This window comes from Trichoderma gamsii (genome assembly GCF_001481775.2).
Source record: "Trichoderma gamsii strain T6085 chromosome Unknown Scaffold_13.2, whole genome shotgun sequence".
Taxonomy (NCBI): Eukaryota; Fungi; Ascomycota; class Sordariomycetes; order Hypocreales; family Hypocreaceae; genus Trichoderma; species Trichoderma gamsii.
In genome coordinates this window covers 652,335-674,468 of record NW_020171350.1, presented here as the reverse complement: position 1 = coordinate 674,468, position 22,134 = coordinate 652,335, and the positions used below count along the sequence as shown (strand labels likewise).

Sequence of the window (22,134 nt, the reverse complement as noted above, 5' to 3'; positions counted from 1 at the left end):
TTCACTCTATAAATCACACCACAGCCAAAGGAGACTTGTTGATATAAAATCGTGCGGCCAATATGAAGATGCCAGAGACAAGCGCAAGCGCGCCAGCATAAAACATGGCAGGTCGATACGCGTGTAATCCACCATCAGTACCACCAAAGGCTTCCAAGATGTAGCCCGCGATCGGTGCGCCCTGCATGAGAATAGATTTTAGTCAGACGAAACCTCCGACTGAAAGAGACAACAGCAGCTTACCAGGAGATAGCCGCCAACCCAGCCGGTTACTACCATGCTCATTGCGATGGCCACTCTAGCACTACCAAATACCTTGCTGATAGCAGTTGGCATGGTGGAGAAGAAAGCTCCATTGGCAGCGCCATTGATGACAACAAAGGCGATGAGCGGTCCCAGTTCTGTAGAAGTTGGCCATATTGCAAGGAAAGTGATGGCAGTCAAGACCAAAGACACAAGAACAGTATTGATTGAGCCGACTTTATCGGAGGCAAAGCCCGAGAGGATGCGGCCGGCGGCAGAAGACAAGCTGAAGCCTGCAACCAAGCCGGCACCAACGTTGGGCGTGAAACCTAGTGATCTGGTATATAATGGGAGGAAGAACGGCGGGACAAACAAAGGGAAAGTTCCAATCGCACTGCCAACGAAGATGAGCACGAATGTAGGAGATTTGAACAATTTCCTAGGCAGCGGTTAATAACTTGCGATTCAAGTTCTAAAAGGTCCATGGTTATTCCCATTTCTTCTCAGCTTACCATTCAATAAACCCTCGCCTCTCGACGGGGACTCTCTCCTTCATCAGCCATGCGGCCGGAAGACCGGTAGCAAGAGTCATGAGGCCTAGGATGCGATATGCCCACGCAGTGCCTAGTTTTCGGATCAAAGAGTCCAAGGCGAAGCTGATTGCAGCACCTCCAAATCCACTTCCAGCGAACATGAATCCATTGGCCAGGCCCCGTTTGGCACTGAAATACTGCGATGGAACCGTAGAAATGACCTAGTTGGCATTCCAGGATTAGCTTGACGAGATTCTATGGCCAGTATGCGAGGTGCATGTAGTATGCGTGTAAATCGTAAAGGTGTTGAAGATTCGGAGCAGACTCACGGCGAAACACAGACTACACGTATGTGACACAAGCGGCGTTAATCATCTCTCTCAAGCCACTCTCTCCTTCAAATGCGTCCATTGTTGCTCTCACCTGACTCCCATCCCCATCACTATCCCCGACGTGAAAAACAGCGCGCCAACGCTATGAACTGTGAAGCTGCTCAGAATCTCGCTGCCGCCCATACACGCGGCGCCCAGCATGGCTGCTGCGCGGACTCCCGTCTTTCGCACCACCAGGGAGTTGACAATTGCCAGCGCCGAGATCAGCGCCGCCTGCAGTGATCCCACAAAAGAGAGAACGGCCGGATCAGCCAGGCCATCAGCGACCAAGGCGGTCTGCATCACGCCCCAGGCATACGTCGTGCCGAGTGACCACCACAGCAGCACGAAGCCGCCGGCGACGATGGCCCAGCCGTATCCGCCTTCAGGGACGGTCGAGTCAGCCTCCCGCGACGCTTCGAGAACATGATCGGCTACGGTGACTCTTTCGAAAGCTTCGTTCTTTCTGCCGCTGGAGCTGCGCAAGTTCCCTGCGTGGCTGGAAGCAGAGCCCGTGGCAAGCTCGATAGCGGTCGTGGTCGAAGTCATCGGCGCCGAGTTTCTCGCTGGATTTCTTGGGAGAAAAAGGTTTCCATCTGCTGGAATTCTGGGGAGTTTTGGAAAACGGCGGGGCGATTGTGCTTGTCGCTGGAAGGCGTTTTTTTTTCTCCCTTGCAGCTCGCTGCGCTGAAGGATCAATTACTCGCGCATATTTGCATACCTGCTTGACAATTGGCAATGCCCTGAGATGAGATTAGGCGCTGGCATGTGTGGCATCTTTTTCTTCTTTGCGGCGTATCTGTGAAGTATTTTGTGTCTTGCTTCGAGACATTAGGTACCTAAAATAGCCTTTCGATCTCACTCTGCTATCTCTTCGCGCATGACGCGGGCACTTGTACGCGGCAGAGATATGCTGCATCGCACTGCAGCTCCAAAGGCCGTAATCAAGGCCATATGTTCATAACTTTACGCCGCCTATTTTGAATGGGCTCATGCCCCGTTTAGCTCAAGTAGTAGGTATGTCGCACGCGGATGCTATCATCGTAGCCAATGAGCCCGCTGGTGTAATTTGGCGGCTTAAGACGGCAACTTAACTGGCTTGAATTGAACTACTTGAACGGGCTTAATTGGGGTTTATTGTTGAACAGCATGTCTTCAGCATAGGTTCCAATTTTTGGACGAAGCAGCCATTGTCGTCTGCCTTGATTCGGGGACATGGACAGAGTTTGCTGATCTTTACCCGATTTCATATTTGGAGAATATGACTGCTCGTCATGTGTTCGCGTCATGAGTATCAATGTCCAGTCCAACGGGTGGGTGAATGTTACACTGTAAGGTAGGTAGCGCGTTACATCTATTTAGGGACATGTGAGCAGGCATCATTAAGTCAAATACCACTCACCAAAGTGCTTCGGTTATTAATGCCGACGGAAAAGAATAGCAGAGGCTCAAAAACGTCATAGAATCCCATTCTACCCCTCAAAGCTGGCTTGTCGTCCAATGTTTATATCAACTAATTGCTTTGCCAAGCGCTGGGTACTCTCGTACGACGTCAATTCCAGGGGTCCCTCGGGACGCTACCCTATGGAAACGCTCGCTCAAGGGCACGCTTTTTGGACTTGATTCGTAAATTCACGGAGGGCGTAATGCATGTTGTGAGCGAATATTTGATTTGATTGCACTGATTGGAATTGCGCGAACGATTGAAGTAGCACTTCGTATTTTCAACATATCGCTGCTGCAGAGTCATGTACACATAGTTGTACACAAACACGAACAAAGAGAGAGCAACATTCGATCTTGGCCGATTATCCGTGGCCAAGTCAAGTGCAGCCCCAACAGCGAGTAGCTTGGCATTAATATCAACGAGCTGCCGGGCGGGGACAAGCGGCAGCACATTCAAGAAACGGCACATACTTTCTTACTCCACTCTCCCCAGACTAATCTGTCTTGCTCGCAGTTCTAGATCTATACACTCAGACAACTGTTTCTGGTGCCATTGAATCCGGCTGAATGTTGCTCATGCGATGCAACATACGCCACGAGCCGGTTTACAGGCAATGTCTCGTGCAAATGTAGGGCAAAGAAGCCGAACGATCCCGATGTGTTCCACAGATATACAAATGCTAAAAGAGGTGCGATATGTGCCAGTCGCTGTCCGTTTACAGCTGTACGTACCAAACTCTCGTGTCATCATATCCCGAAGCGATGGGAGGCAAAAACCTGGGGTAGTCCGTCCCGAGAGCAACTAAGTTGGCGTTTAGCATGCTTATACGGAGCATCACTAGCAGGGATCTCATAAGGCATGCATGCAAACGGTCATGAGGAGGCAGCATTATCCGGTCAGTAGGTACTATTCCCGTAGCGTCGGCAACTGTTGAATGCTTCGTAGCTCGTACCTTCTTGAGACGTCATTTCAGCTCTTGATTGGATCGGCAAGCAAAAAGACCAGCATTTTCAGAGCAGGGAGGGCATAAAGCAGGTCCACACCCATCTTTAGAGCGGGGAGTCAAAAAGGTGTTGGTGTAGCATTCTTTGTTGTTAGCAAGCGCTTATGCAATATGATTCGCCCTTGGTTCGCCCTTGAACGCTCAGGTCACGCCGGATTTGGCCATGCACTGCTTGCTTTGTCTTAGATGCTCATTTAATATGGACGCGGTCATGTTTGCATGGGGGTACATTCACTCTGAAGAGATGAATGAGAGAGGGGTAAATTACATTTGACGCAAGGAAACACACCTATTGTAACGTGTGTATCGTGAGGCAACAGCATCGGCCTCGGCCCTTGGTGCTTTTGCGGCGGAGAACAACGGCCGTTCTCTTGGAGGCTCAGATAGGCAGATGGGGGTTGGTCGGCAAAGGTACATATAAAGGCAGATCGCCGTCACAGGAATTGTCTTCAAACTTCAGAGGACGAGCGAGGACATACTGCGGCGAGGCGTCAGCTAATCATCAGATAGCAGCGCAGTGATCTTACACACGCTCAGATCTCTCTGTCGGCTATTCTTTCTCTCTACATTTGTTTATATCATGGTACACATATCCAATCTCCTTTTAGCGGCATTGCCTGCTGTGTTCGCCCTCCCTTCAGCGTCTCAGCATGATCTTGAGAGCAGAGCCGCAGATGTTGCTCAGACTGAGGCTCACTGGGCAAACCAAGCCTCAGCCCAAGGCCGTCATTTCTGCTACATAAAACCAGACGCCAACGGTGGCGATGATGCCCCAGCTATTATGGATGCGCTCAATAACAAATGCAACTCCAAGGCCCTTGTCATATTCCCCGGCCCGGTGTATAACATACAAACAAATATGACAACTTTGGATCTTCACGATGTGGTCATCAATCAATTTGGCCGCATGCTCTGGAGCACCGACATCGATTACTGGCTTTCGGTATCGATGCCGGTTGGCTTCCAAAACCAGAGCACCGTTTGGTACTTTGGAGGCCACAACGTGGTTTGGGATGGCTGGGGTGTCGGTACTCTGGACGGCAATGGCCAGGTATGGTATGACTGGGCTCAGAGCCAAGGAAACCTGGCTCATAGGCCGATGCAAATCAACTTCCGCACTCTCACAAACTCCGTCATCAAAAGGATGCGCTTTGTTCAAAGTCAGATGTGGACAATGGCCATCACTTACTCCCAATACGTGGATTTGGATGACATCTATGTCAACAGCACCTCGACAAGCCAATGGAGCACCCTGAATACCGATGGCTGCGATACTATCTATTCGGATAGCATAACATTCAGAAGATGGACCATTTCGAATGGTGACGATGCCATTGCACTCAAGATGAACTCCAGCAATATTGCCGTCTACGACAGCTACTTTGAGAATGGACAGGGCATTGCCATAGGCTCCATGGGCCAATACAACCATGAATATGAACACCTTGAGAACTTTTACGCCAGAAATATTACTCTCAAGAACACGGCTCACGTCTCTTATCTGAAGACATGGGCCGGTATCTCAAGAGGCTATCCTCCCAACGGCGGTGGCGGCGGGCTCGGCGTGGCGCGAAACATCACGATTGAAGATGTGAAGCTGATTGGCGGAAGACAACAGCCATTATTCGCCTGGCAATGCGAGAACTATTCTGGATTCTCTGGACAGGACTGTGACTCTTCCTTGTTCAAGATGGAGGACATTACATGGAGAAACATCCAAGGAACCGTGGGACCTGGAGTGACGGAGGCAGTCTATCTCCAATGCAGCGCGGCTGCTGGAGGCTGCGATAACGTCGCAGTAGAAAACTTTGACGTTGTCGTCGCGAGCACTGGCAAGCCGCTGACTGTTTGGGACTGCTTCAATGTCAATGCTCCCATCGGATTCACATGCACAGAATCGGTAACCCCGAAACTGAGTCCTGATTTGACTGGTGGTCACGGCCCCGATAACTGAGACTGCGGGGCGTTGAAGTGTTGATATCTGAGGCCTGCGTTGATACCTGTATATTTATATCTAGTATATAGGTACTTATCGTCATTTAATTTTACGCTGCATTTTTTTCATTCTATGATATTACAACATTAAGATGATGCCCCCGCCCTATGAAGCAGAGATATCAGCTATTCCTGAGTCAGTGCTTCTATAACCGGTTTCCCATGTTGACATGCACAGCTTTGGTCTGCGAATACGCTTCCAGGCCTGCCTCTCCAAGTTCTCTGCCAATACCACTCTGCTTAACTCCTCCAAAGGGTATTCTGGGATCGCAATCTTGGCTGCTGTTGACCCAAACCATCCCAGATTCGATCTCGGCTGACACACGATGGGCTCTTTCCAGATCTTTAGTGAAGACGGCAGCTCCCAGGCCATAAATTGAGTCATTGGCCAGTGCTATTGCTTCTTCCTCCGTCTTAAATCGCAGGATAACAACAACGGGACCAAAGATCTCTTCCTGGTAAATGCGCATCGAAGGGTTTACTTCGGTGAAGACGGTGGGAGCGACAAAATATCCCTTGCCTTTGTCTCCAATTGAGAGTGCTTTCCCTCCAGTAGCAACCTTGGCACCTTCGTTTTTCCCAATTTCGATATACCCCAGTACTCTATCGTACTGGGCTTTTGATACCTGTGGGCCCTGGTATGTGTCTTCCGCCCACTGGTGGCCAACTTTGCTTGTCGTGTTTACAGTGTCAAGGAATCTTTTGAGAAAATCGTCATACGCCTCATCTTGGACCAAGATTCGGGATGTAGCAGTGCAGATTTGTCCTTGATTGGACATGATTCCCAGGTGAGACCACTTGGCGGCCTGGTCCATATCGGCATCGTTGAATACCAAAAGGGGCGACTTGCCTCCTGATTCGAGTGTAATGTTCTTCAGTGTCTTCGCCGCAGTTGCCATAATGCTTGAGGCCGTGGCAGTTGAGCCTGTAAAGGCAATCTTATCGACCAAAGGATGGTTCACTAGAGCAGAGCCGGCATCTTTCCCTAGCCCGTTGATGAAATTGACAACTCCAGGAGGGAAACCTGCCTCTTTAACAAGCTCTCCGAGAACGAGGATACTTAGCGGCGTTTGCTCTGCAGCTTTGAGCACCACGGCGTTGCCACAAGCAAGGGCAGGCCCCAGCTTCCAGGTGGCCATTGATAGGGGGTAGTTCCATGGGATGATCTGGCCAACAACTCCAATCGGCTGGCGAAGAGTGTATGCAAACTTTTGATGTGTTGTGCTGATCACTTGTCCAAAGTATTTATCGCAGAAGCCGGCATAATACCGTATCACTGCCACAGCTTCGACAAGATCTACCTCCAATGCTTCGCGATAGGTTTTGCCTGGAATGCATATTAGTATCAGCTGCTTAGTATGGAGATGTCAAAAGAGCTCACCGTTATCCCACGCTTCAATTGTCGCAAAGAGTTCCTTCTTTGCCTCCATTAGATCGGCGAGGCGCCACATCAACTGGCCCCGTTCAGAGCCTGAAAGCAGTTTCCAGCTAGGAGCTTTCAGAGCTGCCTTTGCAGCCTTTACGGCTTTATCTACATCTTCTGCACTGGCAGCATGAACGCTGACAATCTCTTCTTCGGTGCTGTTGTAGTCAGGTTAGTCAACGAACATTCAGACAGCGGCCTCTAGGTGCTGCTCAAGGCTGCTTACGCTGGGTCAATAGAAGCGATTGTCTCGCCATTGGATGATGCAACAAATTCGTTGTTAATAAAGAGCCCAACAGGCTGGCTCCATTTGACACCGTTTGGTGCAGCGAGGTCAACTGAGGGCACAGTCATGGTGTGATTTGATGGGCTGTGCAGCGTCTATGTGAGATTGACAAAAGATTCTGCTTTAGGTGATGAAATGAATGGTAAAGATATATATATATAGATAAATGATTAAAGCAATTTGATGCTGATATATCTAGTAGATCGGACTCCGCGGCGAGCAGCTGCATTCACAACTTCCAAAATTCTCGTGAAAATACTCCCCGCAGAAATTACCGCCGCTGTTGACGCCGGTGTGGGGGTTTCATGATATTGTGGGCAAGCGGGGTAATGCCACCAATCTTCACTCTTTGTTGCGCTTTCGGCCACTAGACACTGGCAAGCTGATTGCTGGATTTGGGCAATGACTAGCAACAAGGCGGAGGAACAGAGTAATGTACTGGTGGCGAGTATCCGCAAAATTCCGTGTGCACCACCATAACGATAAGCAACAAGGAGCAAAGATATACTGTTGTTTTAACACTGATAACACTAAAATGATCGGCTGGAAAAGAATGCGGTTGAAGGTAGGATTGTGTGGCCTCAACGATCAAATCTGGTTATTAAAATGCGACCTCTGCAGCGTCCTTCTCTCGCTGAATTGATAAGAATTCTGTTTCAAAATCAATCTCTTTTACCGGGATAACCTTTGACTTGAAGGCTAATTTGAAGAAAACGTAGATTACTTTGTTTCCACGTTAGCATATCAAGCCATGAGCAGAGTATAAAAGACATGTCAGATAGATAGAGCTGGGACATACCGATAAATATGGCAATGTTAAGGTAGCAAGTCAAAAACCCCGCGGCAGTAAAATGGCCTTTGACGAATACGTCGAACCCTATTCAGTTATGAGATAAAACATCACCAACATGTATTCTACGAGCCAAGCAACATACCTGAGAAAAGAATGACGAGGCTCACCACAAACATGGTCGCCCATGAAATATATGGCTGCAGTGGGCTTTTGTAGGGAAGCGCTGCAAGTCTCATTAGCTGAATAGTACTTAGCATTGGCATGGATACCAGTCAGTCGTACCGTCTCTCGAGTATCCCTGGCTTTTGAGTCCCGCGTAGAATCGAAGGTATGTAGCTTCAATTACCACCCAACCAATCAACCCAGAGACCGTCGTGATATTGACAAACCAGCCAAACACCACTGACGTGTTGTTGGCAACATTCAAGTAGACGAGTGGTAGCAATAGGCAGGTCAGGCCAATGGCATAATGAGGCGATCCGAATCGGTTGCAGCGTTGAAAGAAACGAGGTGCATGTCCATCACAGCTCAAGCCATAGAGGGTTCGCGACGCGATAAAGATGCAAGCCGAGCCACTGCTAATGGCAGAAGTGCATACCACTGCATTGATAATTGACGGAACGACTTTAACACCGGATCGTTGAAACGCAATGACAAAGGGAGACTGCTGAGCAGTGCCGGTGGAAATGGCGAGCAAGGGGTCATTGTAAGGACTGTTTGGTAACATGATGAGTATTTGACCTGCTTTGACACTCGAAGGGAAGACTTACACGATGAGGCCGACGATGAAGATGCTGAGAACGTAAAAGAACAAGACTCGATAAAACGTCTTTTTGGTAGCTGCCGGAATGATTTTTCTTGGCATCCGGGTCTCGGAGCCTGAGATAGCAACTACCTGTATATTGCCATAGCTGAACGCAGCCGTAAGCATCACTTTCCAAAAGGCCAGGAAATGCCCTGTTGCTCCCGTCTTGATGTAGGCATTGAAGGCTCCGGGATGGTTCCAGTAACGGAAACCCAAACGGTCGTGATTTGGCCCGCCTCCTAGGTCGATGACCAGGCCGCCAATGATCAGGCCGATAATTAGCATGATCTTTAAGGATGCAAAAACGACTTCAGACTATTGTAACTGTTTAACGCTAAAAGATCAATAAAGTTATGCAGCTGACTTCTTACCTCGCCATATAGACGCACTCCGCAGAGGTTGAGAGCGACAATGACAACCAAGAATACGGTGATCCAAACCCCCGGGTTGATCGACTTATTCCAGAACTGTATCACTGTGGCAGCAGCGCTAATCTCTGCAGGTACAGTAATGGCCATTGTATACCCTAGTTGCCTGTCAGCAGAGAATCCTACACCGTAACCCACTGAGAAAGCAGAGTCAGAGCTCACAGAAGTTCCATCCAGTGGCCGCACCGAGCGCCGGCTCCACGAATTTCGTTGCATGCCGAATGAACCCACCGGTTCCGGGCATGAACGCAGTAATCTCACCGGTTGTGTACGAGACTCCAGCCGTGACAAATCCCATCACAATGTACGCCAGCAGCGCCCCGGCCGGCCCCGCAGTTGCAATTGCTTGCCCTGAGCTGAGAAAAAGGCCCGTACCCTGTTGAACGCGTTGAACTGCGATCAGTGCCTATTATCATGATAGGATCAAGATACGACTGCGTAGACTTACAATCATGCCCGCAATGGCAATCATGTTGATGTGGCGAGAGCTCAGGTCTCGTTTGAGACTGTTCGTCTCGATGACCGTGGAAACATCTTCATGGCGAGGCGTCTCTTCACTGACGCCGTGTTCCGGGTGCTTCTCCATGACTACTGGCGGGCAGAATGGAGACCAGTGAATATCTTCTGAGAACGTAGTATAGTGGAATTGTCCTACGATGCCTCTGTATATGCCACTGCGCCGATGCAACTCCTCCTATGGTGACTTGGACAGCGCGCGGTATTGGAAGCTATGCATAAAGGGTTGAGATTCTCTGCATGCAGAGAATGGCAAAAGCTGTTGGTAGCACAAAGGTGTGGCCCGGAAAATATGATAATGACCCCTGACGGATGTCTGCTGATATTCCGGGGTGACATGCTTCTGATATACTCATCAGAAACAGCCGCCATCAGTAGCCACAGATGTTATCGATGTTTCCCCGAGCACTCCGCACAACGCTATCTTGAACATCAAGCTATTGGAATAAAGTCTGTGAAGCACATCTAATATGTCTATTTGGAAATCAATCTGGCAGTTCGCTGTGGCATCCACTAGTCTCTTGGCCTATCGACCGGCGATGTTCATTAGATGCCGTTGCCGGTCTTCCTCGCGTAGTTTTAATTGCCGGTACGCCTTAGTCCGCTTTGGTCCCCACCCCCCATATCTACATCGTGGAGATAAAACGGTAAGCCGGCTACCGGGACTTACATCGTGAAGGAATACAATAACACAGTCCATGAATTCTAACGCGTGTCTTTCAATAAAGCAGCATTCAAACATGTCCAAGGATACAGCTCACGACGACTCGTTCCAGCTCTATGATCTTCGAGTCGAAGTTGTGTGCCCTCCAGGCAAGCGCATAATGTGCGGCGCGAAAGAAGGCGATTACTTTACCATGCAAGGTGAAATGATCTATTTGCCACCCAACCAGGGAATCAGTATATACTCTTTAGGTAAATCAATAAAATACCGTCCTACTCGATGCTGGATGTTTCTTCTTATTGGCACATGTCTAATGCTAAAACAGCAGCTATTATCCCGCTTCTTCCAGCGAAGCAAAGAGTTACGTCTCCCAACGACTGGATGACGACCGACGCCTTGATAGCGTGTCCAGATCCAAACTGTCCTTCTCAATTAAAAATTACTAGAGAGGGTATCAGAAGTTTCAGTCATTCTGAAACAACTATAGTTCCATTGCATCATGAATAGAGCAAAGTACTGAAGTTAGAGAAATATATGGCCAAAAATGGACCTGATCTAGAAGCCTGCTAGACATGAGTCCCTGTGTCGTGAAGACAGAACATTTACGCCAGTATTGCATTATTTTGAGTGTTGAATACAGTACTTGACATAATATCCGCCCAGGCACAGTCGTCCGTGAAGAATGGGTCGAGGTCAGCAGGATGGAATATAAATACGTCGGGGTTAGGCTGTTCGAAGGGCTGTGGCACGGATTGGCTGGTTGCGAGAGGCAGAAAAGAGAGTCTGGTTGAACCCAGCTCATTCTGATTAGCGGCTGGGTAGTTATCCGCATTGGAAAGATTTGGCATTGGTGGAGCATCTTTCTTCTTCCGCTGAGAAAGCTTGATGGCGATGTTGTTGAGAAATCTGGATTGTAGCTCGCAGCTTGTTCCAGTAGCTGCCCCCGTTTGGGAAAATGCTAAAGCGGCAGCACGAATAGTATCTACCACCGTGTATTCTATCTCCTGGACAATTATATCGGGGGCAGATAAGAGAAGCTGAGATCGTTAATTAGTGGCAAACGGCCTGATAGCCGAGCATTAGCGGCACCACACGTACCTTTACGAGGAAAGCCGCACTATAAGCGGTCATGACATGTATGGAGTCTTGAGCATAGGATAACAACGAGGGATTGCGCGATGTCAACTTCAACATATCCAAGGCGCCTGTGAACGCAGCCCAGATTATGTCCAAATGGAGCGATGAATCTGAATACTCTGACGACAATACGTCTCGTAATGGTAACGAGAAGAGCTGTAATCGAAAATGCGTTCCATAAAAACGGATCAAGAACTTATGGCAACTTCCCTCTTCTGGGGACTGTCTTTTTTCGACACTTTGAATCCAACGACGCTCCCATCTCTCGATGCTGGCCTTTTTAATCGAAAGCAGGGATTCTAAATCTTCGGACGCCATTTTTTCACTCCGTCGAGAATCGAGAGCGTGTAATGGAAATATTGACGAGATCATCAGCCTTAGTGTAACAAATGCACCAAGCAAATCATCGGTTCGGTCGGCTATTGGGTCGCTGCACCAGGCATCGATCGATTCTATAAACGGACTGCGATCGATCATCCAGGGCCGGCCTGTCTGAAGGCTGATACTATAACAGCGTTAACAATAATTCCAAGGCAAAGGGTGGTTGTAGCAACATACCTTCGATCGTACACAAACAAGACCAGCCAGGTTCTTTCGACATTACGGACTTCTCGTCGCCTCGTTTCATCCGCGTTGGCCCGGCTAGCTGCTGAGTATGCCGTCAATTTATGCCACCCCATATCCATGCACATACGAATTGCATATCCAACCGAGGTCCAAGCGCGCGTATCCTGCGGCTGCTTCCAGTAGGTGAGTATGAGAATGGCTTGAACAATCTCGGTTGACTTGGCACCGTTCCTAAAGCTTTCGGTATAGAGGTCTTGAGCATGTTCATATAATGCATTATACACGGCGGGGTTGAATGTCTTTGCCGACACGGCAAGCACTGTTGTGAAGAGGAACGATGACTTGCGAACGTAGTCGAACGTGTGCAAATAAGGGTCAAGCTGGCTGATATACGGATTCAGAAGAGTGATAAAGCTACACATACAGATTAGTTTCCTGGAACCTGACGCCAGAAGCGGATATCGCACCGACTTTTCGAAAAGCTTATTGGCTATAGGGAGACTCAATATGTTCATCTCTATTGGATCTTCCAGGTGAGCTGGGAGAGACCTTTCGGGCGGCTCCAACGCATCGCCATCCGTGGTACTCAGTATGCGTCGCAGCGAGAACTTGCCTCTCATTGCTTCCTGGTTGAGTACACCTGATGGCTGCAAGTTACCAGGATCTTCAACTGGCCCGCCCTCTACGATGGATGGAGTGCCTCTGCTGTAGTCCGGCGTCTGGTTGGTGGCCGCATCTGTTGAAGGCAACTCAACAGCTTTCCGCTTAGAGATCCTATCTCGTTAATTGAATAGGACGCAATACAAAGGCCATGTGTCACCTACTTCGTCCCGGGCTTTCGACCTCTGCGGTGCTGCTGGAACACGCAATCGAGAGACTTCCGCGCGCAACGTTCACATTTAGAAGCCGGCTGGCTGCCCAGCCGGCATTTCATCTTTACTTTTCGACATGGGAGACAGGCATTCATGATGAGAATAGTGTACAAACGCGTGTAGTTCTGCTTGGCGTGACGACCCAGAATGTCGGTGACAGCGGAGCAGTCGACTCAGCCGGGTACGCAATACGGGGAATAGCGAGGACGTGAGAAGCATTCAAGTCGAAAGATCCGTGGAGCCAGTGGGGCTTGCGCAGGTGACTGCGCGATCTGTTATGCGTATACCTCAGCGGGCTGTTGTTGATCGTTTATACCAGCGATCCTACATGCTGTAGTGCCTACTGGATCGTGCTCGCAGCATGCTATGTGCCGGAGCAAAACTATAGGAGATGCCGAGATCAGGTACGGCAGGTGATACAAGCAGTACTCCTTGACAGATAGCCAAGATAGCCTGCCATTATTAGCCTGCCCAGATAATGACAGACCCGCATTGACGACATGCCTAAACTAGTTTAGACGTAAGCCAAGATGAGACAGGCCGGCGATTTATGGCGGACTTTTGAGATACCGGTGGTCTTGGAGCTTCAAGATTTAGTACCGCGATAGCTTGGTAGCATAAAGCAAATAAAGCCAGCGTCCATTCTTTTGCAGTCTGAAACAGTAATCAGCAGCATACAAGCATCAACACTTTTATCAAAAGATACGTTCGCAAACCTGGGCTTTTTTCGACATGGGATCTCAAACTGGCGGCGGGGTTTCCACGGCCCATGTCAATATGATGACAGACACCATCATCGCTAACCTCCCCGCTGACGGTCTTCGCGTGGTGGTTAGAACACTGCTCGTCTTATGCCCGGAAATTACGGGCGCATTTGAACGGGAGACGAAAAAATACATCACGCAGAGAGTCGCGTCTTCGTTAATACCAGGCGATGCGATTCCCAGTCTCGTGGACCTCGGGAAGACGCAGCAGATTGCTCGCAGTATGCTGGGCTGTGGACTTGTCTTTGACAGCCTTCAGCTATTCCAAAATCTAGTCAATCAAGGAACCGCTGCACTGTCAAGGACGAGTGACAGCGATCTTTCTGATCTGGAAATATTTCTTACCAGTGTGGACGGTGATATTGTACAAGCTATGACTGCTGTTCAGAAGTCTCTCTTTATAGATACCGGTGCGCGGGTGATGAATGATGGAGAGCAAAGCATGGTAAAGCATCTCTATCAGTCACTTATGGACTGCCATGGCACTCTCAAGATGACAAAGCGAGACTTCCCCTTTGGACGAAGTCTAGTTTCAACAGCTGGGATTCTTGGGTTACCCCGAGCTGCGCTTCCAGATGCGAGCCAGGAACTTTACAAGCAGATTGCTCTAGCACAACCTCCTCCACAAGCTCAAGAAGCATTCCAGTTGAATGGACGCAATGTGCCTCGAATATTTTCAGGACTTTGGCAAATGTCGAGTCCTGCCTGGGGCGCTGCCTCCACATCTAAAATCGTAGAACAGTTCTCAAAACATGTACAGCAAGGATTCACGGCATTCGACATGGCTGATCACTATGGAGATGCTGAAGTTGTATTTGTATGTGGCATGGTTTCTGGTATTCTTCATTCACTCTGCTTATACAGATTACAGGGCCGCTTCTCATCGCTGTATCCTCATAAAGACGCGATATTCACAGCAACGAAATACTGTGTCTTCCACCCAATGGCCATATCTCGCGAAGCCGTACAGGCTAATGTCAGCGAGAGATGCCGACGGCTACAAACAGAAAAAATTGATTTGTTACAGTTCCATTGGCAGTTTGTAAGAACTTGATATGACCTGAAACGATGCCTTTTACGCTAACCTGTTTCCAGTACGAGAACCCAGATTATCTACAGGCTCTCCAATACTTAGCAGAAGACAGTAGAGTGGCAGCAGTTGGACTGTGCAATTTCGATACAGAGCATCTTCTGAACGTTGTCAAAAGTGGCGTCAAAATACACACCAATCAAGTTCAGGTTCGATGGTATTATTCGGCTACTTGACAGAACAATCGCTAATAGAACACTAGTTTTCCCTCGTTGACTCGCGGCCTATCTTTGAAATGGGCAGTGCTTGTGAGAAACACGACATCAAGCTCTTGACATATGGCACACTGGTGAGATTTTGACTTAAAACAAGCTTTTGAGATATTGGGAAACATCTTTTCTGACTACTGGGCGAAGTGCGGTGGTTTTCTTGCCGATAAATGGCTTGGAAAGGCTGAGCCAGATGTGTATGACGGATCGATCACACCTAGCCAGAGAAAGGTGAAGCGATCATGCCAAGACGTCCTTGTGTAGAATTCTATTACTGACACTTCTCTTAGTATTTCGAGATGATTCGCAGCTGGGGTGGCTGGGATCTTTTCCAAGAGCTTCTTGCTACTCTAAGAACTATTGCTACGAAACACAATGTCGACATATCCAACGTCGCAACACGCTGGGTACTAGACTTTCCCTGCGTGGGCGCGGTTATTGTCGGTGCGCGTATGGGAATCAGCGAACACACAGATGAGAATCTGCGCAGCTTTGGATGGTCCCTTGACTCGTCAGACCAGAATATGCTAGAAGCTATTCTGGGGAGAAGTAGAAGAGTGGATATTTATAAACATATAGGTGATTGCGGAGCTGAATATCGATAAGATATAGTCGCAAAAATGATATAGAGAGGAATGAAGCGTTGAAACCAGCAGATCTGTCGATACTAGATCTAAAGAATTGATGACCGAATATCTATTTCTGAACTCTTCGACTAAGCCGCTTGTATTAGAACAGGAGCGCCATTGGTGTTATACATATGCCTGCGAAAATGTACCCTGGATAGCCTTTTTGTCTGTAATCAATCCATTGACCATCCCTCATCAAGAACGGTCAAAGCCGCATAACCACCAGTCTTGAGCACTTCAGTATCCACCACAAAGATTGCAATGGCCTGTGTAGAGGAAGTTTGTGAATTGTTTTCTGCCACAGTATGATGACACCCGGGGAACTCGATAAAAGTTTCTCCAGGCTTGTATGCTTTTGGCGGGTTGCCATTCATGCCGCTTGTAAACTCGCCGGCCGTGACATAGGCAATTACGGTGGCTCCGCCGTGCCGATGTGGAGGAGTGAATCCGTTGGGTGGATAATCTAGATGAACTCCAATGATGGATTTTCCAGGTGCATTGGTTAACTCATGATCGAAGAGAATCTTGATGTCTTCCCGAGGCCGGTCTCTAATAATACACTTTCAGGGACAACTCGATATATTTGACTCAATAGAAGTCTTACGTTGTTTTCGTGGTGGAAGACATTGCATCGAATGGAGAGTATATCAAAAAAAAACTGAAGAGTAGCTTGGGTTTAAAAGAGGCTGCTGTAATTGATTGTAATTAGATTATATTTGTCTTATCTCAAGAAATAGACCTCGAGTTTCGGAGACAGTTTACGGGCTTATATACAATCTCATCTACACTAATTTTTGCTCAGATACGGGCCATTCGGAAAAGCAAATGATTTATTAATCTGGCAGTCAATCGATCTCCCTCAATAGCTCGAGATATGGCCACCCGAACGAAGTAGTTGCCATTCGGGTCGGGCCAAAGAGTATAGCTCCACATTCGGGTCGATGGCGTCTCCGGCTCACAGCCGACCCGAGAGCAAGTCGTCGCTAGATGCTAGGAAAAGGTGTTCCCGTGGCCCGTTCATGAAGAAATCACAGCAAGATTTTAACTAGGTATCCTGCCTGAAAGAATTTCTCCGCACCCATGTGGTTTTTAGTGGCTCATTCTCGCGCAAAAAGGCTGCTTGATGGCAAGGCGTAGCTCTACATTCGGAAACTCAATTCCAGCCTCTGTAACCATACGACTCACTCAAAATGCATTTCCGCTCATCTTAAAATGGCCACGATTAAAATATTATGCTTTGCTTCTAATTGTATGATAGCTTTATAGTAGCCCGTACTCCTTATATATAGGTATACGTTTTACATGAAAGTGGTGAGACAGTCAACATGCCGCCTGCTCATTTACACGCCTTCTGTTGCTACACCCAGATTCTTGCCAATATCTAAAACCCCCACATCTTCCAATACTTCGCCAATGAAAGATACGCCCTCAATGTTCGTCATGACTTGCAGAGCAGAAATATCCATTGTTCCAGAGGCATCGTGCCGCTCAAGAACCACCCGTGCCATCAACTTAATCTCCTCTGACCTGTGCCGCGCCTGTGGCCAGATTGTTGTAAACGCTTTGAGTACGCCTAAAAACACGCGGACCCGATCTCTCGCATGAGCCAACTCAGAGCCCGTCAAAAGGTGCTGATAAGCGGAAAGAAGAGTGGCCATTGCCAAAGACCCCATGCACATCACAAACGGGCTGTGTGTTAGGGGAGAAGAGGAAGCGGTCAGTAAGTCGACGAAGTTTTTCGCAGCAGTTACTGCCTTGTTTGTGTGCCTATCGCCGTGCTGTGTTTCAGCAGTTGAGATTTCGCCAGGCAGCGGCGGTGCGTATTTCGAGCACAAAAGCTCCATCGTGGTGTAGTGTAGCATAGATCTTGGCCTGTGTAAGTGGGTAGATGTTCTGCATTGATAATCGTTAGTTCTTTTCCAATTACATCTCTCATAGACTTCTCTCACGTGTTCATCACCATGTGCGCTTTAAATAAAACCTCATCAATAGTCCCATCTCGTCGGACGGGGTCGCGTTTTCGCTGTGGGAGATACAAATGCCAGCTCATGAGATTTGCTTCTGCATTTTTAACCAGAGAGTAAGGCGATTCATTGGCAGTATCGCCAGCGGCCAACGTCGTCCCAAGTATCCGTGTTGCGTCTATGAGGTATGCGTAAGAGGAAAAGCTTCCGTCGTTTAGCCCACGGTCGTCATATTCATGCAACGTTTGCGGGAATGGGATCCTCTGGAGCAGTATTAGCAAAAGATATACTTGCTGCATGAACAGCGTAGAAGTTGACTTACTCCTGTAGCATATAGATCTTCTTCACAGGGAATGTCGACATCAGTGTCTATTCCCCAGAGTGTGAAAGTAGGCAGATGACGGATCCCGGCAAACATTGCATCCGCCACAAAGAGTTCCCACCAAGTCCGTCGCCAGCTTTCTTCCAATGTCTTTTCTCCACGTCCATGGCGACAAGCGAAGTCTCGGTGTTGCATTCCTATTTCCAGTGCCATATTCTTTGCTCTCCCAAGGATTGCTGCCGCTCTTTCATTTTCGCCAGCCCATTCCAGAGTCAAAGAAAGAAGTAAGAGAGCCTGGACAGTGAAGCCGTTGGGTGAAAGCGTAAGATCGAAAGACTCTTCTGCCTGTTTTTTATATTCAATTGACTGCGGATCAAGAATATATAAAGAGCCAATGAACGTAATCATGAGGAATAATTGGCCGCTAAAATCCGGATTGCTCTCAAACTGTTGTTTCAGGTGCACTCTCGGGAGGACGAAAGGATGGCTGGGGAAGAAGAATTTGTAGAACCCGTCAACTGGTCGGCTTATGAGATAGTCATTCTCTGCAAATACAGTTGGCTGTAGACAGCCATTCGACGCCGTGAAAATCGACCGAGGGCTGGGCGGAGTGCTGGATCGATTGGGCGTTAATGAAGGCTCGTTAGAAAGAGTTGGTTGGCCAAATTGCGCCATGTTGTCAACCATATCTACGATTTCATCCCGCCTATCGGCGAGTATTGAATTCTGGATTCCGGTACGTCGTCTGCGGGTCTCTCGTAAATCCGTGTAGATGCATTCTTTGTCCAGGCTGCGACATCGCGAACAAATCGGCATGGCGGCATCGCACCGCAGATGCTGGCCGCGACATGCGGTGCACGCGATCGCAGCTCGTCGCTTGATCTTCCTCCCGCTGGGCTTCCGTGCAGGCGTTTTGGATTCCATCTTGGCTGAGATGAAAGAGATGAATGACATGAGTCTCCGCCGTCATCTGGAATTTAGGGATCGGGCCACAGTGCGAGCAGCCATAAGCTCCACCCAGTGTCCCGTACGGCTAAAATTGCATGTATGATTCGAGTCTGAGTAAACGTGGTCAGAAAGGGTCACCACTGCTTTGGCTCACTGAAAAGCTGTTTTAGAAAGAGTATGGTCCTTTGTCTGGCTGCTAGGGTTGTAATGACATGATACCTCTCTATCTATCTTTCTTTCGTGGCGAAGAGTGAGAAGAGAAAGCGGCGTTGAAAGCGAGTGCTGTGTAAAGAACAAAAAATGGCTTTGAGAGAGGTGTCATTTTTCTTCTGCTTCAATAACTCTTTTGATCAATTATAATACTTATTTGACTGGCTGCTGAAGAGTAGTGACTGATGCGCGAATCGCTTCATCGACATGCACCCTCCTGATTCCAGGGCATGGGCCAAGGCAAATTGCTTTTTCTGCCAACCCCCGGATAAGCTTATCGAGGTCAACAGTTATCCTAAGGTCCTGTGTTTTTGCTTGACCAATTGCTTTGTTGCTGATGGGAAACCCAATTTCTGAATACCATTCTGGCCTTGCGAAATCATTTAGTCCCGTGGGAATGATCTGGTTCTCTCCAGATGCTCTCCCAAATATCGTCCAGTCATGTTCTGGGATCGCAGCACGCCCTGCTAAACTTGGCTGGTTACCTGTTGGTGCTGATAGTCTGATCACGTCGCTGGGTGAGCCCATGCGGACAAATATCCCTCGCTGCTCAAGATACTCTTCAACATCTGGCGCTTCCAGCCACTCTCCTTGGAAATCAGGATTAATTGTTTGAAGTATTGTTCTGGTCAGGCCAAATTCCAAGCGCTCCAAGGCTGGTGGTGATGACCTTGGCTGGAGAGTGCCCAAGTTTCCCTCGACAAGGCGCATCATTCTGGGCAGATGTGCATTTCGGCCTTCACTATAGCGACAATCTGCGAGAGATGCATTAGGATTGCCAGAAAGCCGTCGGGAGACACTTTCTAATAGATCCTCGACTCGATCAAACTTTAACGCAAGAAGCATCGTCGGATTCAATGCCATAACATGGAGATTTCCAGACTGCAGCAAATCCATGGCTCTTTCTAAACAGGCTAGTAGCAGCCGTTGTGAGACTGGGACTAGATTGCTACTACCAGTCATAGATTCACCATGTGTCCAGTACTGGTCTGCTCCAGCCACGTCCCTTCCAGATGCATGGAACAAGTCAGCTGTGATACTTGATGGATCGCTGGCAGACCTTGTATCTCCATTTGAATATGCTGCAATGTCTTCAGGAGGCCGAATTTCGTCGCTGGCCGAGATGCCCTGCTCCGTGCGAGCCTTCCTTGCTATGGATACGATATTCATGGCTGTCTTATTAAGTTCCATGAAAAGCTCGACCGGTAGCTCGCTCTTCTTCTTGGATACTTGTTCATAAAACTGTATAAACTCATCAATGGAGCTATCCAAGGCCTTTTCAAAAACCTCAGCTCGATTCTTTGCTATGACAAGCGAGTTCTGTTTCCGACTCCGGTATGATCTCTGAGCCAATCTCATCCGAGCTCTCCTCTAAAGTACGACTGATTAGATTAAATTAAGCCTAAACAGATAGTAAACTCACAGTCTCGTCATTTACTTCTCCTGGGGCGGTTTCGCTCAATCGTGGGCGACCAGGCCGCCGAGGCATCATAGCTTTAGCCTGAGGATCCATAGCTCACACTTATTCACTGCTGAGTAGACCACTGTATAACAGAATCTACCGTTAATGAGACAAAGTATTTGTCTACTCACAATTGGCGCTGTGCCTCCTGCTATATTTGCGATTGTAGGGACCAAGGCCGCTGACAAATTATGCCAAGTTCCTCTGACGTAAGCTATGTCCGTGAAATCAGACAAATTGTTTTTGCGTAAAGCCGACGGAACGGACATTTAGTTTGTCGCATCCCAAATTAGTATGATGAAGATAGTAGAAATTAATCTTCTGCACGGAAACGTGAGACTTTGTCATCATTCTCTCTATAAAGCTCTATGATTATAACCGGCAATACTACGCAGCTGAACTCGAAAGCTCAGATGCTTACACTCCGTAATTTTTCGGCAACAAATCCTGTCCATAGGCTACGGAGCTCTCAAGGCCGCTATATTTGCGACTGGCTTACACACTAAGAGGCCTGATGATGCCGCCGGCAACGAGTGGGATATGCTCATAAAGGTCCTTACCTATACAGCCACATAGTTCGGCATTATGAATGCTGTAGGAAGTAATTTATGCAGTTTGATCTTGAAAGTAACATTTGATGATTTGAAGGAGATGGGGCTCCGGATATCTGAAAGTCTTGTAGAACTTTGGGAGGCATCTGGCAAACTAAGATACTTCTAGTTATTACGAGATAACGGCTCGGTGAGAAAAGGTTTCACAGCCTGCTAAATAAGTTTTGGGGCGTTTTTGGAGGCATCATTTCTTTATATCTAAGTTGATACGTATTGTTTTAGCCTCCTATCGCACAAAACTAACTTTGGCGAAAGAGTATCAATGGAGAGATGGGGCGAGCAAATTAGTATGAGAGAGGAGCTTTGTAAAAGACCTGGTAGCCGAGAGGCAGAGTGCTTGGATCTTGATAAAATTACTTCAATTGGCGAGTTAATATAGGGTATGCGGCGATCCAAAAGATAGGATACTATATTCAACAACATTGGCCAAGCAAAACACATACAATGGACATAAGTATTCATAGCTACTTGAAAGGCATCATAATGCTCGATTATTTACATATTTCACGTATGACATAGGACGATTCAACTACAACAAATCACGCTAATAGTAAGCTTCATCGGTATATATCGCCCGCTTAGTTGTGTCACATCGCAGCCAAAAGAACAAAAACAGCAAGCAATACATATGTAGGCCGCCTAGACTCAGGCTTCTTCTAGCGGTTTTCTAGCTTTAGTATTCAGGGCCGTTTGCCACAAGGTTAGTCATTCGCTATGACTACAACGCATACTCGGCATACCGTACTGTAGAAGCGTGGCTGAACTGGCAAGCCTTATCGGCAGCGCACGTACCTTTTGGCAGCAAAGCCACGATGGCAAGTCTCCACAGAGTTTTACCACAA

At 48.1% G+C, this 22,134-nt stretch overlaps 10 protein-coding genes across 10 annotated transcripts; 4 read left to right on the top strand and 6 right to left on the bottom strand.

The window, feature by feature from the left end:
* Window positions 1–13: 13 nt before the first annotated feature.
* Window positions 14–1,696, bottom strand: TGAM01_v204639 (major facilitator superfamily transporter; the record flags this gene model as incomplete). Its single annotated transcript, XM_018804464.1, has 5 exons — window positions 14–181; window positions 244–682; window positions 756–997; window positions 1,106–1,118; window positions 1,200–1,696. The coding sequence occupies 5 exons, from the start codon at window positions 1,694–1,696 to the stop codon at window positions 14–16; spliced, it is 1,359 nt and encodes a 452-aa protein (XP_018662277.1).
* A 1,478-nt stretch (window positions 1,697–3,174) lies between these two features.
* On the top strand, window positions 3,175–3,472 carry TGAM01_v204638 (hypothetical protein; the record flags this gene model as incomplete). Its single annotated transcript, XM_024549476.1, has 3 exons — window positions 3,175–3,222; window positions 3,299–3,375; window positions 3,439–3,472. 3 exons carry the CDS (start codon window positions 3,175–3,177, stop codon window positions 3,470–3,472), a joined length of 159 nt encoding a protein of 52 aa, XP_024405816.1.
* Window positions 3,473–4,177: 705 nt separating this feature from the next.
* Window positions 4,178–5,551, top strand: TGAM01_v204637 (exo-rhamnogalacturonase B; the record flags this gene model as incomplete). The annotated part of the gene is made up of 1 exon (XM_018804465.1): window positions 4,178–5,551. One exon carries the CDS (start codon window positions 4,178–4,180, stop codon window positions 5,549–5,551), a length of 1,374 nt encoding a protein of 457 aa, XP_018662278.1.
* A 2,351-nt stretch (window positions 5,552–7,902) lies between these two features.
* On the bottom strand, window positions 7,903–9,913 carry TGAM01_v204636 (amino acid permease; the record flags this gene model as incomplete). The annotated part of the gene is made up of 8 exons (XM_024549475.1): window positions 7,903–8,024; window positions 8,101–8,178; window positions 8,237–8,317; window positions 8,377–8,807; window positions 8,865–9,214; window positions 9,271–9,425; window positions 9,490–9,703; window positions 9,776–9,913. The coding sequence occupies 8 exons, from the start codon at window positions 9,911–9,913 to the stop codon at window positions 7,903–7,905; spliced, it is 1,569 nt and encodes a 522-aa protein (XP_024405815.1).
* A 628-nt stretch (window positions 9,914–10,541) lies between these two features.
* Window positions 10,542–11,014, top strand: TGAM01_v204635 (hypothetical protein; the record flags this gene model as incomplete). The annotated part of the gene is made up of 2 exons (XM_024549474.1): window positions 10,542–10,758; window positions 10,833–11,014. The coding sequence occupies 2 exons, from the start codon at window positions 10,542–10,544 to the stop codon at window positions 11,012–11,014; spliced, it is 399 nt and encodes a 132-aa protein (XP_024405814.1).
* Window positions 11,015–11,109: 95 nt separating this feature from the next.
* Window positions 11,110–13,178, bottom strand: TGAM01_v204634 (hypothetical protein; the record flags this gene model as incomplete). The annotated part of the gene is made up of 5 exons (XM_024549473.1): window positions 11,110–11,544; window positions 11,606–12,149; window positions 12,203–12,625; window positions 12,683–12,985; window positions 13,036–13,178. 5 exons carry the CDS (start codon window positions 13,176–13,178, stop codon window positions 11,110–11,112), a joined length of 1,848 nt encoding a protein of 615 aa, XP_024405813.1.
* A 637-nt stretch (window positions 13,179–13,815) lies between these two features.
* On the top strand, window positions 13,816–15,751 carry TGAM01_v204633 (hypothetical protein; the record flags this gene model as incomplete). The annotated part of the gene is made up of 6 exons (XM_024549472.1): window positions 13,816–14,664; window positions 14,719–14,889; window positions 14,943–15,086; window positions 15,140–15,226; window positions 15,294–15,377; window positions 15,437–15,751. The coding sequence occupies 6 exons, from the start codon at window positions 13,816–13,818 to the stop codon at window positions 15,749–15,751; spliced, it is 1,650 nt and encodes a 549-aa protein (XP_024405812.1).
* A 197-nt stretch (window positions 15,752–15,948) lies between these two features.
* On the bottom strand, window positions 15,949–16,402 carry TGAM01_v204632 (cupin 2 conserved barrel domain-containing protein; the record flags this gene model as incomplete). Its single annotated transcript, XM_018804470.1, has 2 exons — window positions 15,949–16,324; window positions 16,380–16,402. 2 exons carry the CDS (start codon window positions 16,400–16,402, stop codon window positions 15,949–15,951), a joined length of 399 nt encoding a protein of 132 aa, XP_018662283.1.
* A 1,318-nt stretch (window positions 16,403–17,720) lies between these two features.
* On the bottom strand, window positions 17,721–19,015 carry TGAM01_v204631 (hypothetical protein; the record flags this gene model as incomplete). The annotated part of the gene is made up of 2 exons (XM_018804471.2): window positions 17,721–18,002; window positions 18,062–19,015. The coding sequence occupies 2 exons, from the start codon at window positions 19,013–19,015 to the stop codon at window positions 17,721–17,723; spliced, it is 1,236 nt and encodes a 411-aa protein (XP_018662284.2).
* A 357-nt stretch (window positions 19,016–19,372) lies between these two features.
* Window positions 19,373–20,732, bottom strand: TGAM01_v204630 (hypothetical protein; the record flags this gene model as incomplete). Its single annotated transcript, XM_024549471.1, has 2 exons — window positions 19,373–20,590; window positions 20,643–20,732. The coding sequence occupies 2 exons, from the start codon at window positions 20,730–20,732 to the stop codon at window positions 19,373–19,375; spliced, it is 1,308 nt and encodes a 435-aa protein (XP_024405811.1).
* Window positions 20,733–22,134: the final 1,402 nt, after the last annotated feature.